This window comes from Conger conger, chromosome 8 (assembly GCF_963514075.1).
Source record: "Conger conger chromosome 8, fConCon1.1, whole genome shotgun sequence".
NCBI lineage: Eukaryota > Metazoa > Chordata > Actinopteri > Anguilliformes > Congridae > Conger > Conger conger.
In genome coordinates this window covers 59,452,897-59,465,906 of record NC_083767.1, presented here as the reverse complement: position 1 = coordinate 59,465,906, position 13,010 = coordinate 59,452,897, and the positions used below count along the sequence as shown (strand labels likewise).

The window sequence follows — 13,010 nt, the reverse complement described above, 5'->3', positions numbered from 1 at the left end:
AATTATGCAAATGTTTCGTGGGAAGGAAAAGTTTTATTTAGTTTCATTTGCTGGATTATCAGACATACATTATTCCCCACAGACACCACCTAATTAACCAAGCCTCATGAATCACACCGCCTATGGGCATCTGTCATTCTAGATTAGACATCTTGGCCCAAGGCACTTGGGCTTGAAATAATGGTTAAACTCACCATTAAGCAACAGACATACAGGAAAATCACAAACATGAGAAAAGACAAGCAAGATCTAAACCAATAAACTTGATCAGACACTTTGTGAGGCAAAATACTCACCTTTATCTGGACACATTCTACGTTACAGAGAGAACACGTATGGGGAAAGATTCTCGGGGATGCAGCGGAGTAATCGTTCATCATGGTGGGCGTGGGCAGCCTCTTCAGCGGCGCGGGGTTGCCCGGGGGGAACTGCGGGGACCAGGCCGGCTTCGTCGCGACGAACAAGGGCTTCGGAGGAGCGGTGGCGGGGGCCTCGGAGAGGTTCACCAGGTTGCCCCGCATGCCGTGGGCGGGCAGGGCGGGCCCCGCCGTGGGCCGGCCGGGGGCGGGCAGGGACTCCCTGGCTGAGGCACTCTTGCCGGCCTTGTCCTCCGCGCTGGGCGGATTCTTCCTCTGGTCTACCGGCGCTTTCTTGGCCGCGGGTCCGGACTGGGGCCGCTTGGCGTCCGCCGGGGGGAAAACGGGGACGGCGACGGGCACGTCCCGGGCGTATTTCGGGGGCTCCGCGGCGAGCTGCTTGTGCTTGAAAGTGTCCTGGCTCTCGTCGGGGTAGCCGAACTTGCTGGAGTGTCCGTAGTCTATGACCTTGCTGGGACGCGGCTCGCCGCCCAGGCGGTCCGGCACGGCGGGGGACGCCCGACGGTGGTCCACGTCCGGCAGGCCCCTCTTGGCCTTCCTGACCCGGATATCTCGCAAAATGAAGGGCAGGTTGTCGGGCGTCAGCTGCTCGTCCGGGTAGTGGCTGAGGAGTTCCAGGTCCTCGTTGGAAAGTCCAAAACTGGCCAGGATGCTGCTGGCGCTCTCCGAGGTGTAGCGAGACTGCCGGCGTTCGGCGGGGACGGACGCCGGAGGAGGCTGGCTCTCGGCACTCCTTCTGCCGCCCCCGGAAGGGGTCCCAAACCCAGAGGGTGGGAACAACTGGGCAGGAGGGGATGGCTGGGCCATCACTTGCGGGGCGAAGAGCTTGTTTGGGTTCTGGTAGTTGGACCAGTCCATAGTGGATTGCTCGTCTTGTATGCCGGGCACCCTCGGCGGGGGGAAGCCGGGCCCCTGAGACAGCGCCTCTTCCCTGGGCTCCTTCCTCAGGCGGGGGTCCACCATCTTCTGGTGGTGCATCATCTGGTTGAGCAGCCGGACTTCCTCCCGAGCTCCGCGGATGTGCATGTCTATGGTGGACTCCATGTCCTGCGGCAGGGCCGGGGGGGGCCGCTGGGCCAGCGGGTAGCCCATGGGCTGGGACATCAGCGGCATTAGCCCGGCCGCGGGGCCCAGGCGCGCGCCCGCCATGTCGAGAACGGACTGCGTGTTCACGCCGTACTGGCCGGACACGACCGGCCTCTGCGCGGAGAAGGGCACCCCCCGCGGGTTGTACAAGGGATGGGACATGGTGACCTTGAGCAGGTTCAGCAAGGACAGAGCCGGCACGCCGCTGTTACCGGGGGCGACCGCGCCGAGCTGGTGCAGGGCCAACTGGGTCTTAATCTGGGCCAACCGCAAAGAGGCGGGGCCAAAAAGCAGCGGGTTCCCAAAGTTGCCAAAGTTCAAGGAATTTGCAACAGGTACACAACTTTCCGAGAACAATGCAAGGCTGAAAGTTAAAAAACACAGACAGGATTATTGACTCTCATCTCATTCCTCCTCCTCTCCCAAAGTCACCAAGGCAAATGTAGATTTGATTTTTCTCTCGTTCACACGCACACACACACACACTTCCGATTCAAAAGCCAGGCTTCGGTGGATTTAAACTCGCACCAGGTTTTCACTGAGGGGAAAACAGCAAGCAGAAAACATAGGACAGACAGTGAAAAAAAGTATCATCACGGTTTAGGGATGGGAAAAAAAATAATCTGACAAAAATCCATGCATGTCTTTTGCCAGTTTGGAAGCTAAACAATTTAAGAAACCTTAATAAGAGTGGACACATTTCCATGAAGGTAGTGCCTCCCCCCCCCCCCCCGACCCTGCGAGAGACAATGACTATACATACCATCTGACTGATTTTTGGTGATTGCATTTTTCATTACAAATGCCTAACTATAACATTTTCTCCGTCATGTGATTTTACTGTCATAACCGCAATACCTGCGGAAAACAGCAGTTCCGTACACATACAGTAAGGTCCGCAAGTATATTGACAGAGACACAACTTTAAGGGCTGTAATTCCTACACAGTGCAACCGATATGGATGTACATATTTGCTCAAGGCGGCAGGAATGACGGCCCATCAAGAAACTGTGTCACTGTCCAAACACTTGCAGACCTCACTGCTCGATTAATTGTGTGATGAAATGGGCGTTACAATTCCGTTTATTTTTACTTTGATTGCCAGATAAATCACAGCCGACCACCGATCCAACTAAGTACTGAGCCAACTAACTAGCTGTGAAATGTTACCCATTTTAGCCTAGTTATTTAAACTGTTACCTAGTTAGCAACACGTTAGCACTATTTACAGCTGATTTTATTCATCTTGGTCTTGACTAAAAACCATGATCAGTTCATTAGTTGAGTCGGGTGTCATAATTCGGGGTCGAAACAAAAACGTGCACTCACATCAGCCTTTTAGGGTAACACTGGAACACCCCTTTTGTGCACGAAGTTAGCCATCGGAATCACTAGTTGGCTAAAGGCTCCCGTTACCAGCTTGCTATTGTGTTGTTCACCAAGCCAGCAATATCACAAGCAGTCCATTTGTTTTCTTAACCTAAGCTAGCTAGCGTTCATCTCATGAGCCTGCTCATTTTGCCTACATAGCTGGTTAGCCTCACCAAAACTAGATGATGAAAGCTTAGGAAATGTTCAAGTAACCACCATCACCATCAGGTAACAAGTAAACTATCATTTGTGGTCATAACTAATTTCTCTACATCTCATTACCTACAAAATGTGAACTGGCGGCCCCTTCTGGAGCAACCCAGGCAATTTAAACCCACTTTCCATTTGTTGGGTCAAAGCAGTTTGTTGTGGCACTGCAATAGAATTAGGTTCCAACTTCCCATCTCCCACCCCCCCTACTGGGTACTGAGGGGCCGGATATAAAACCCTGTCCCACGGCATTTCAAGCCCGGGCCTGGGGAAAAGGGGGGTAGTGGCAGAGAAGAGAACAGGGAGGTCCCACAAACTGCAGCAGTGGAGTTACAAAGCTGAAGGATGAAGGAAACGTTGAGACATTTAGTCAGCAGTTCAGGCAGGTGCAGTTAGGCCACATAGCCAGCAAAATACAGACTGCTGTGGGTACAGACTACATCTTTAAACAATAATCAATACAGGTTTTAGTGATGGCCTAATGGGACTCCAATAAGCAAGGGGTGGGGTGACCATGTGCTATCAATCACAGATTATCTTTCTGAACCAATTAAAAACTCCACAGTAAAATACAATGGATTGGTTTAAGTAAATTAGTCACTGGTAACACAGGTTAAGGTCAACACATGTTGGAGCTCACAAAGCCATCACTATACACTATATTTATTTTTTTGTTTTCGTTTATTTTAAATCACAGCACAAACATTAAACCAAATCACAGATCCAGGGGCTATCCATCGGTGTCATTTCACCATCCAGCTGATTCATATATTTGCATAAACAAAACCAAGGAATTGTATTTTCACTATGTGTGTATATCACCTCCAGCATTAGCACTGGGACACTGCTGAACATGGACCATAGCACCGTTCCTTCAGCGGAAAAACTTTCCCGATGTAGTATCTATTGGGTATTAGAATTTCAAGACATTGGCTACATACAAGGCTACATACAGATTCAGCTACAGTGCAGTCTAAGTATTTGGAGAGTGGTACAATTTTCTTTTCTTTTTAGTTCTGTACTCCAGTCCATTGGATCTGAAATGAAACACAGTTGATGCTAAAGTGCAGACAGTCACCTTTAATTTCATGGTATTTACATCCCTATTAGGTTATTTGTGTAGGAATTACATCCCTTTTTATACATTCTTCATTTTAGGGAACCAAAAATTGGACAGTTGGCTTTCTCAGTCGTTCCGGTTTTAATAGCTTCCTCAATGCAGGTATGAGAAAGCGTTTGTGTGTGTAGTGTAGTGTAGTCTTGATTCTAGACTTCTGATTGCCTTTGGCGTCTCTTATTGGAGTTGTGCCAATGACAGCCAAGGAAGCAATTATGAAGCTGAATACGTGTTTGGACACGCATGGCTGCCACAGGTGCTGGCCCACGTGCACACGGTGAAAATGTGACTGTTCTGATGCGTACAGAAGCATCGCATCTGCTTCTTCAATCGAATGCTCATCGAACGGAACGGAATGGCTTTGGCGCAACTCCAGTCCTCATGTTGACAAGACTCCAAAGGCAATCAAAAACCCGGAATCAAGACTAGACACTGAAAGCTTGCTTATACCAGCACTAAGGGGTGGCCTGTAGCATAGTGGTTAAGGTACATGACTGGGACCCACAAGGTCGGTGGTTCTAATCCTGGTGTAGCCACAATAAGATCCGCACAGCCGTTGGGCCCTTGAGCAAGGCCCTTAACCCTGCATTGCTCCAGGGGAGGATTGTCTCCTGCTTGGTCTAATCAACTGTACGTCACTCTGGATAAGAGCGTCTGCCAAATGCCAATAATGTAATAATGTAAGGAAGTGATTAAGAGAGTAAATACACCTGACAAATCAGAAACAGCGGAGAAGCCAACTGTCCAATTACCTTTGGTCCCGAAAATGGAGAGGAAGATGCAATTCCTACACAGATCAGATCACCCAATATGGATGCAAATATCCTCAAATTAAAGGTGACGGCACTTTAACGGCATATTTATGGTTTCAATTCAAATCCTATGTGCTGGAGTGCAGAGCCAAAACAGCAGGAAATTGTACCGCTGTCCAAATACTTACATGTAAGCTCTGGAAGAGAACAGTTCAAGTATAAAACAATTAAGGTAAAAAAAATTACTAGTGATAAATAACCATTCCTATTCCACAATCCACTTCTGAAGGGCATCAAAATATTGTTCTTCCTGAAAAAATATTGTAGTAGCAAAAGGCCATTTTCAAATGGTCCCTATACACCGATCAGCCACATGATTAAAAAACGCTTTAAACTGTATAAACCTGTCTATAAACACTCAATAATTCATTCTATGATGAGTACTTTGATTGCATTCAAACATTTCATTTTTCAATGAAAATAGAGGTCTTGTAAGCTCATTGGGAGGGGGGGTGCATTGTTTTGATATTTAAATATCTTGGCATATCCTGGTGTTCATGACCACGTCAATCATAACAGACGCTATAGGACCTGTATATTTTTCCATATTTAAGAAAATAGAAAATGACAAAATTAAGACATATAATTATGCCATATTTCAAAATGCATGGGATGTATTCCTGCATACATTTCACAACATGCACCATGTAATTCCAATGGTGGGAAGAAGGGTGAAACTTATGTAGGATTAGGTGCCATGCAATCTTTTTTTTTTACAGGTCCTGGAGCATCTGTTAAGATGGACGTCATCATGAACACCAGTACGTACCAGGATATTTAAATAACAAAACAATGCATCCCCCCTTGTTTATAGACAAGTTTATACAGTTTAACACATTTTTAATCACCAAGAAACTTGTTTAACTTGTTTTAATGTTGTGGCTGATCAGTGTATATAAAACAAGCTCTATTTTCTGTTGGTGTTAGTGGCTGGTCATTATATAAGAAAGGGATTCTGCCATTTCCACCAAATTATAAACATGAAGCCAACATAAGCCGAAAACTATACACTGGCAGTTTTTCTTTTCTTTTTTTTAAAATAAATTACATATGACAAATGCTCAGGCGTCCACATTAAAGAAACAAAGATTTCAGAGCACAGAACACAGGCTTTAAAACTATTTTTCCAAAAACACAGACTGTTTTCAGCAGTTTCCAGGGAAAACCTGCTTATCAGATTATTTACAAGAACATCAGTGAGCAGGCAAATTTCTGCAAACAAATGGGGGGGGGGAAAGAGGGGGGTAGGATGCATCCATTAGCAAACTACAGTGATGAATAATCACAAATATTATTGAAATAAACAAAATGATAAAATGAAATAATGTTTTTTTTCTTGAACTTTTTGGACCCACACATATCCAAGAGTTAATGGCTTGCTAGAAAGCAGAACACAAACCAAGAACTCAAGTGAAAGAGACTATTGGCCCACTTACAGTATGCAGACTCGGGAGTGCAAATAACCAGGCTGTATCATGAGTAAAATCAACAGCTGTCTAACAAAAATAAAAAAGCCTTTGCTGGATTTCTAATGTGCGATATAGAAAAGAGTAATGCTTTCGCTTCTGTTCATTGACAAAAGCTTGTGTTAAACTACATATACTCTAAATAAATAAGGAAAAATGACCACCCATCCACCCTCCCTCCCTCCCTCCCTCAATCCATATGACCCAAAACACACACACAAAACATAACAGCAATTGTCAGGCTTACTTAGCAATGACACAAGGGTGAACGTTTTCATTTAAACATGCAATTTCACTTCATAATCTTACCATCCCCTGTACATAATAGAGGAAAAACAAAACGCCTTGTTAAAAAAAACACATTTCTTTTCATAATGTAATTTAGTTCAAAATTTCACGACTTAAAAGGAGTTCTGAAAAATGGTATGTATTTTACTGGGCTGTCCTGACAGTTACGACTGCTGTCAGGCAACTGTATCTTATTTAAAACAACATACAGAAATATATAAGGAAATCCAAATCTGTACGAACGTTGTGTGCAGATGCTTTTGTGACAGGTGCGCAAAGAAAAACAAAAAAAAACAACAAAGCTTCCCTTGCGCTCACCTTCTCTCGTTTAGTTGCAAGATAATTACATTCAGCTGATGCAGCTGCCTGAAAGGTTACTGCATAAATGCCATCATTGTACCAAATACACAACGTATACACGTGTATAGTGTAGCTGCGCGAGATGATTAAACGATTGGCATGTAAACGTACACCTTAAATAGGATCAAATGTATTCAGCGGGCATGTAAGCGGTTCATTTTGAATCTTGAATCGGAACTTATTCTGCATGTAAACGCGGCTACTGTAACCAGAGTTACCATGTTTGGCATTCCCCAAAAACTTGCCAAACCGCAACCGATTCAACGCCGATTTTTTTGGATTCAAGAGCTTAGATCAGCCTTTTTTTATCCCAGTACCATCCCTACTGTTTGAAGTGAATCTCATTTGCTTGAGCTCGTATCTCAAGTTGAACCAATATTCCTGCACAAAAATATCCATTGTATCCCCAAATCCCAAAATATTAGCTTTTTGTCTATGAGAGGCTACTTTCGTTTGAAATCCGCCTGACAAAACTGTGATTGTTACTAGAGACAAAGCAAACACAAACTGAACCCTACTAGAGCTAGCGTTACTCATAAATAATGTATTGCAATGTCTGTATTAACTTACATACAGCGTTAGCGGTGGGATACAGACATTAAATGTAACCCGGCAAAGTAACGGCCTAATTATATCAAGCAACGACTCGGGAATGTATTTGTTGCAGCCGTTTGTTGTGCAATATTCGGTTGAGGAAATCGGAATGGCTTGAGTAAACAATTCACAATAAAACGCATCGCTTCCCAGGGTGTCGCAGTCTAGCTAGCTAATGTTTTAATGATTTCAAAATGGCTCTTCGTTGCTAGGAAGCACGCTCGTTCTCCCACTCAGCCGGTGCGCTTGTCCTCATTTGACACTGTGCGCGCCTCGGGAAGCCACTTTCGTCACTACATTGCGTATATCGCACTGTACTGAATTAGCGAACATTACCGCTTAAAAACAACACCGATGCTGCAGGATGGTAGCTGATTTGGTACTTATACAAGTTATTCGGAGTCTGATAAGGACTCGTTAATATAACTTTTTATACGTCTTGCTACATAACTAGCTAACACGGTCGGCTTGGTTGTCAACACAAACGCTTCGGTGTTAGCTAGCTACTGCACTGTACGTAGAAGCTTTTTCTTGATCTCGTGACAGTGAAGAAAACAGCTAACATGGTTTAAGTTTTAATGTCCAATGGCGCAGAGCAATGAAGCTAGCTGTACATATTTGCGCAACTGGACAAAAATAAGCCGACCTGTGATCGGATGGCGCGTCTGCTGGCAATACAGCTGGTCTCCTTCTTTTATCGCCCGTAACGTTAGCTATCCAGCCATCTTGGTTTTCCATTGCACATTCGGCGTTATCGTGCGGGTGGCGAGTCGCTGCTGCGTAGGAGTGAAAGTGTTGCAAATTTCAGCCTACAGTCCCTACCAAGTAACACGCAGATATTACTATATTCTAAAATACGGTCCTGTGACATTATCTTTGCGTCCTACCTTGACGTTCGAACGGTAAGTTTCACTGTAGCATTTTTCCGGGAATGAAAAGGTGTCTTCGGTAGCACACACTTGCCATTCGGCTAGGACTGTAGCAAAGACTATAGTCTCCGCCCCTAGTAAGTTGTTCTCTTCTACGGCAACAACAATGTGCCAAAAAACCGTAGAAACTTCGTCTGGTTTATTGTCGGATAACATTCGAAATGTCGAAACAATTATTGTACCAGGAAACATCAATTTTAAAAAGAGCGATTTTCTTCTTTGAGGCCTTTGACGTGATGTTGACCATAAAAAGTTCAGGCAACATTATTCAGCTCTAAAACATGCATGCTAGTGAAAGCAATATTGCATTGTGAAATATTGTTAGTGCAATATTGGGAAAATAAATACTTAACAAAATATTTTCTAGATTGTTGTTTTTGTTTGTTCATGTTAAATAATTAAACTGTTACACGCTGTGTAACGACAATGTGTGAAGCACAGCATGGTAAGCTAGTTATTTAATTCAGCAGGCATCCCTTTAATGTTAATTAGCCTCATTTGAATGAGTCAACAATCTGCTGGAAAGAAACGAACTGGGTCTGGATAACAGCGGGGATGATTCAGAGAGAAAGAAGGATCTGTTGGGTCTGTAGGTTGTCTGAATGACACCAGCAGGTGGCAGTGGTGTCTTACTCTTAAAAGATGTCAGAAACCTCACAATGTGTGCATGGTAGAATGTTAATTAAGGGCTTTGGGGGTTGGCTGTGGGTAATTGTTTTCGTTGATTAAAAAACAGCAAAAACAACGAGGCCTTCTTAATATTTCAATTTTATTTTTTCTCAGCCACGCATGAAAAGATGCTCTTTTTTTTTAAGCAAGCCTGGTTTATCAACATACAGTGGATGTTTTATTGTTGCAGTTTGGAAGAGTATGGGAGAAGGAGAGTGAGAATGTTTGCTTTCACAGTTAGTAGAGCTTGCCTTTTGGTCTTATGGGGTACATTAATTGTTTGTATGGCCATTACATAAAATGCATCCAAAACTGCTTCAGCTGCCAGGCAGTGAGTTGTGTGCAAGCTGAGACCGGGCTGTATGTACTGAAGTTTACATTCTCTGGCGGCTGGTGTTACCCAATCCGCTCACAGGCTTGGTTAGGAAGGGTATCGTACCCCAAAGGTCACCCTTGCTGCTGACACTCTAGTCCTAGATTGACAGCGATCCCATTCATTTGGCAACTGTGCTAGCACATTTTCGCCAAGTTCAGCATTGCTGCAACAACTCAGCAATAAAGTAATATGTTTTATGCATTTGTCTTCATTATAGGTTGAAGGTACATATTTAGAACAGGACCTTTGTAGGATGGGAAATGTTTGCTATGTCCTTTTTTAGGGGACTATATGTCCATCTATATAGAATTACTGGTACCAGAGTAGACATAACATTATATCCTATGTCCATCTCCAGTTCTTGACAAATATAGTGTCCTTGAATGTCAACGCTAACATACAGTAAGACACCACAACATTAAAAGACAGGCAATGTGTCCAATGTGTGCTTGACTTTGAACTATTCCTGTCTAATGTGGTTGCCTAGCTTTCATAAGTTCCCCCATTTCCCCAGCCTGTATCACAATGTGTGTTTGTGCTGAAATCCTTTCTGCCACATGTACACATGTACAGAAAGTCATTTGCTATCATATAGAATATGAAAGTTAAAACACAAATCGTTTCCTTGAGAGGGCTCAATAAATGATGATGTTAAAAATACCATTGCTCCCACTAAATACATTGGTTTGATTATAACAAATAATATTGCTTATTTTCCATCCAATAAAGTTCATTAAAAGTTTATGTTTATCTTAAATTATGCATCACATAAGCCCATCCAATTGTATAGAGTATAACGTTTTACAATAATGTCAAATGATAGTATTTTAGTAAAAGATTGGAATGTAAACAAAAATGTATGTCAGACTAAACCAAGGCAGTCTCAAAATACATTATGCAGAGAAATTATTTATACTTTTGCAAAGAAAAAAGAAGCAAAGCAGCCAATCTTGTCCTCTCCTATATGGTTCAACTGACTATTCTATGCCAGCAAGTGGATACACTGTGACCTGCATGCATCAGAAGAGTGAAAGAACACTTAATTTCTCCCATGTTATGTTCACTAATAATATTGATACCGAACATTACTTGTTGATACTCCAATTTAATTTATGCTATCTATCATTATGCACTTAACTGCCAGCAAAATAACATGGCACATAATGACTTTTTTAAGCTCTATTCTATTTTTATCCAAGATTAGTAGGACTGCAGGGAAACAGACTTTATTTGATACCAAAATATACAGTGCAATGAATTTTAAACTTATCTCAAGTTAGGGGCAGTGACTTATACATATTTCTTCATTGTTCTTGCTACCATTTCCACTGTTTTATTGAAAATATTTTCTTCTGAATGTAGTTTAAATGACATGGCAGAAACAAAAAAGGTAGGCATGTCTTATAGTCTCAAGATAAATGACAGATTATATCCATTGAGAAACTTTTTGGCATTCATGTAACTTAAAAAACACATCTTTAGTCTTTCAGAACTTCGAGGGAGACACAATTTGTTTGTGCTGTGATACGGTGAGTGTGTCACAAGAGGTCACTGTTGAGATCAAGGGCATAATTGATGTACTAAACAGGAAAAACCCCTATATAGCATGATGATGACAAAAATAAATTCATGTAAGAAAGATGAGCATTTTATGTTGTTGATTGGCTTATACTGAAAACTAGTCAGGTAAGTAGCCTTTTCCTCTTAGAATTCAGCAGAAATCCTCCAAGAGGCGTGGATTTCCCTGGGTCTATGCACGGTAACCAACCCAAAATTCTAAGTAAAGTTACACATTCGATTGCGATATGTTATTTGACTGTCATTTGTTACATGTTAGTTTGTGTGAGTTTATTACAATGTTGCTGATTTCATGAATGCATTTCTTATGAGGCATTGACTCGCTGTGGTGCAACAAGGTGAAAGTCATACTGCCAAGGCCAGGGATGAGTAGAACACATAATTCCCTGCAACGGATGGCTGGTTTTATTTGGTGTTATTATTAAAACCCAGTATATATCATCTGTTGGTGTGTATATCTGTTTGGGTTGATGGGTACTGGGTCCAGTGGCTGGCTGCCAGGCATGTTCCAAAATATTTTATTCCAATCACTTATGGCAGTGTAAATGTGCCTTTGGTAACTTGAACTTTGGTAACTTTTAGATATGAGCATTGTTAATAATAGTGCTGTGGATCTGGTCCTTCCCCATTAATGATGCTGTTCCTAATGGAAGTAACCGGAACATTCCTATTAAAACAACTTCATAAAACTGTATAAACCACATTATAGGAGGGACATCGGGACACTGATGGATCTGAACACATTTGTATAATTTTCATAACTATTTTCATATTTACATATAATCCAATGTGTGACAGGAGCAGAGCTTGGGTCCGTTCCGTTCATCAGAAGTGAAAAATGAAAATCGCACACTTCTCTCCATGCAATTAAATACACTTTTTAGTTTGAAAATTACCAACAGTATTCCTTCATCACCATTAGACTCAATTCTAGAGATTAATTTAAGATCAATATACTTTGTGCAATAAGTTTCCCCGTAGGCATGTTTTAATTAATGTATTACACTTAATTTACGGAATTTACTGATTTTGAAATGGGATGGACCCAAAACCTGATCAGAAGGAAATCTCATACTGACGTTGTGGTTTGACTCTGGTACATTGGTGGTGTGTTATTTAAGAGAAAGTTTACCGTACACAGACGTTTCAAAAAGTTTAAAACCCTCGTGGCTCCATGGCTTGGCACCAGGCTGTGCCAAATACAGCTGATCAGCAGGCTTTTGTCATTATCTAGTTTGTGCATCTCAGATCAATGATGTCATCATGCCATCCCCAAACTGAGTCGCTACCTGGAGTCTCCACCTGGAGTCTCCTTTCACTCCTGCTATTTAAATAGCGTTCTGCAACGCAGCCAATTGGCATGGCTCGTCCATATCCCATCAGCTGGTCTGCTTTTCCACACATGTCTCAAGGGTTGGGTTTCAGAAGGACTTGGAGCGCTCAGTGCGAGTCATGTGACTGATGGCATGAGGCTCAAGGCGTAGCGAGCAGTAAATAACACGGTGTGCCCGTGCCATGTTACAAGACGCCCCACTGTGCTACACCTGAATCTCATTTGAATTCTTTCTAACGTTTTTTCTTTAAGCAGAAGCAGTGTCTTAAGAGAATTGTAATTTTGTTTTAGATGTACTATAGACAAACCACAAGGCTCAATGCTGAAAATCAACACATGCCCAAGGGTAAAATATTGTTTATTGTATTATACACATGTTTCAAGGAAATCGGTGACTATTATATTTCTACACTTAAAGAAGTATTCAGACCCCTTCACTTTTT

At 42.6% G+C, this 13,010-nt stretch overlaps 1 protein-coding gene across 5 annotated transcripts in view; it reads right to left on the bottom strand.

Moving 5' to 3' along the window:
- The window catches only part of znf638 (zinc finger protein 638), a 43,146-nt gene that overhangs the window by 14,219 nt on the left and 15,917 nt on the right, over positions 1-13,010 (bottom strand). For 3 of the 5 annotated variants that reach the window (XM_061251236.1, XM_061251235.1, XM_061251240.1), the window contains exon 2: positions 297-1,827. In XM_061251236.1, coding sequence (XP_061107220.1) covers positions 297-1,827 — 1,531 coding nt within the window. Of the gene's footprint in view, positions 1-296; positions 1,828-8,328; positions 8,532-8,569; positions 8,680-13,010 lie in introns of those variants that run through there. The other 2 variants (XM_061251237.1, XM_061251238.1) reach the window with 2 other exon arrangements.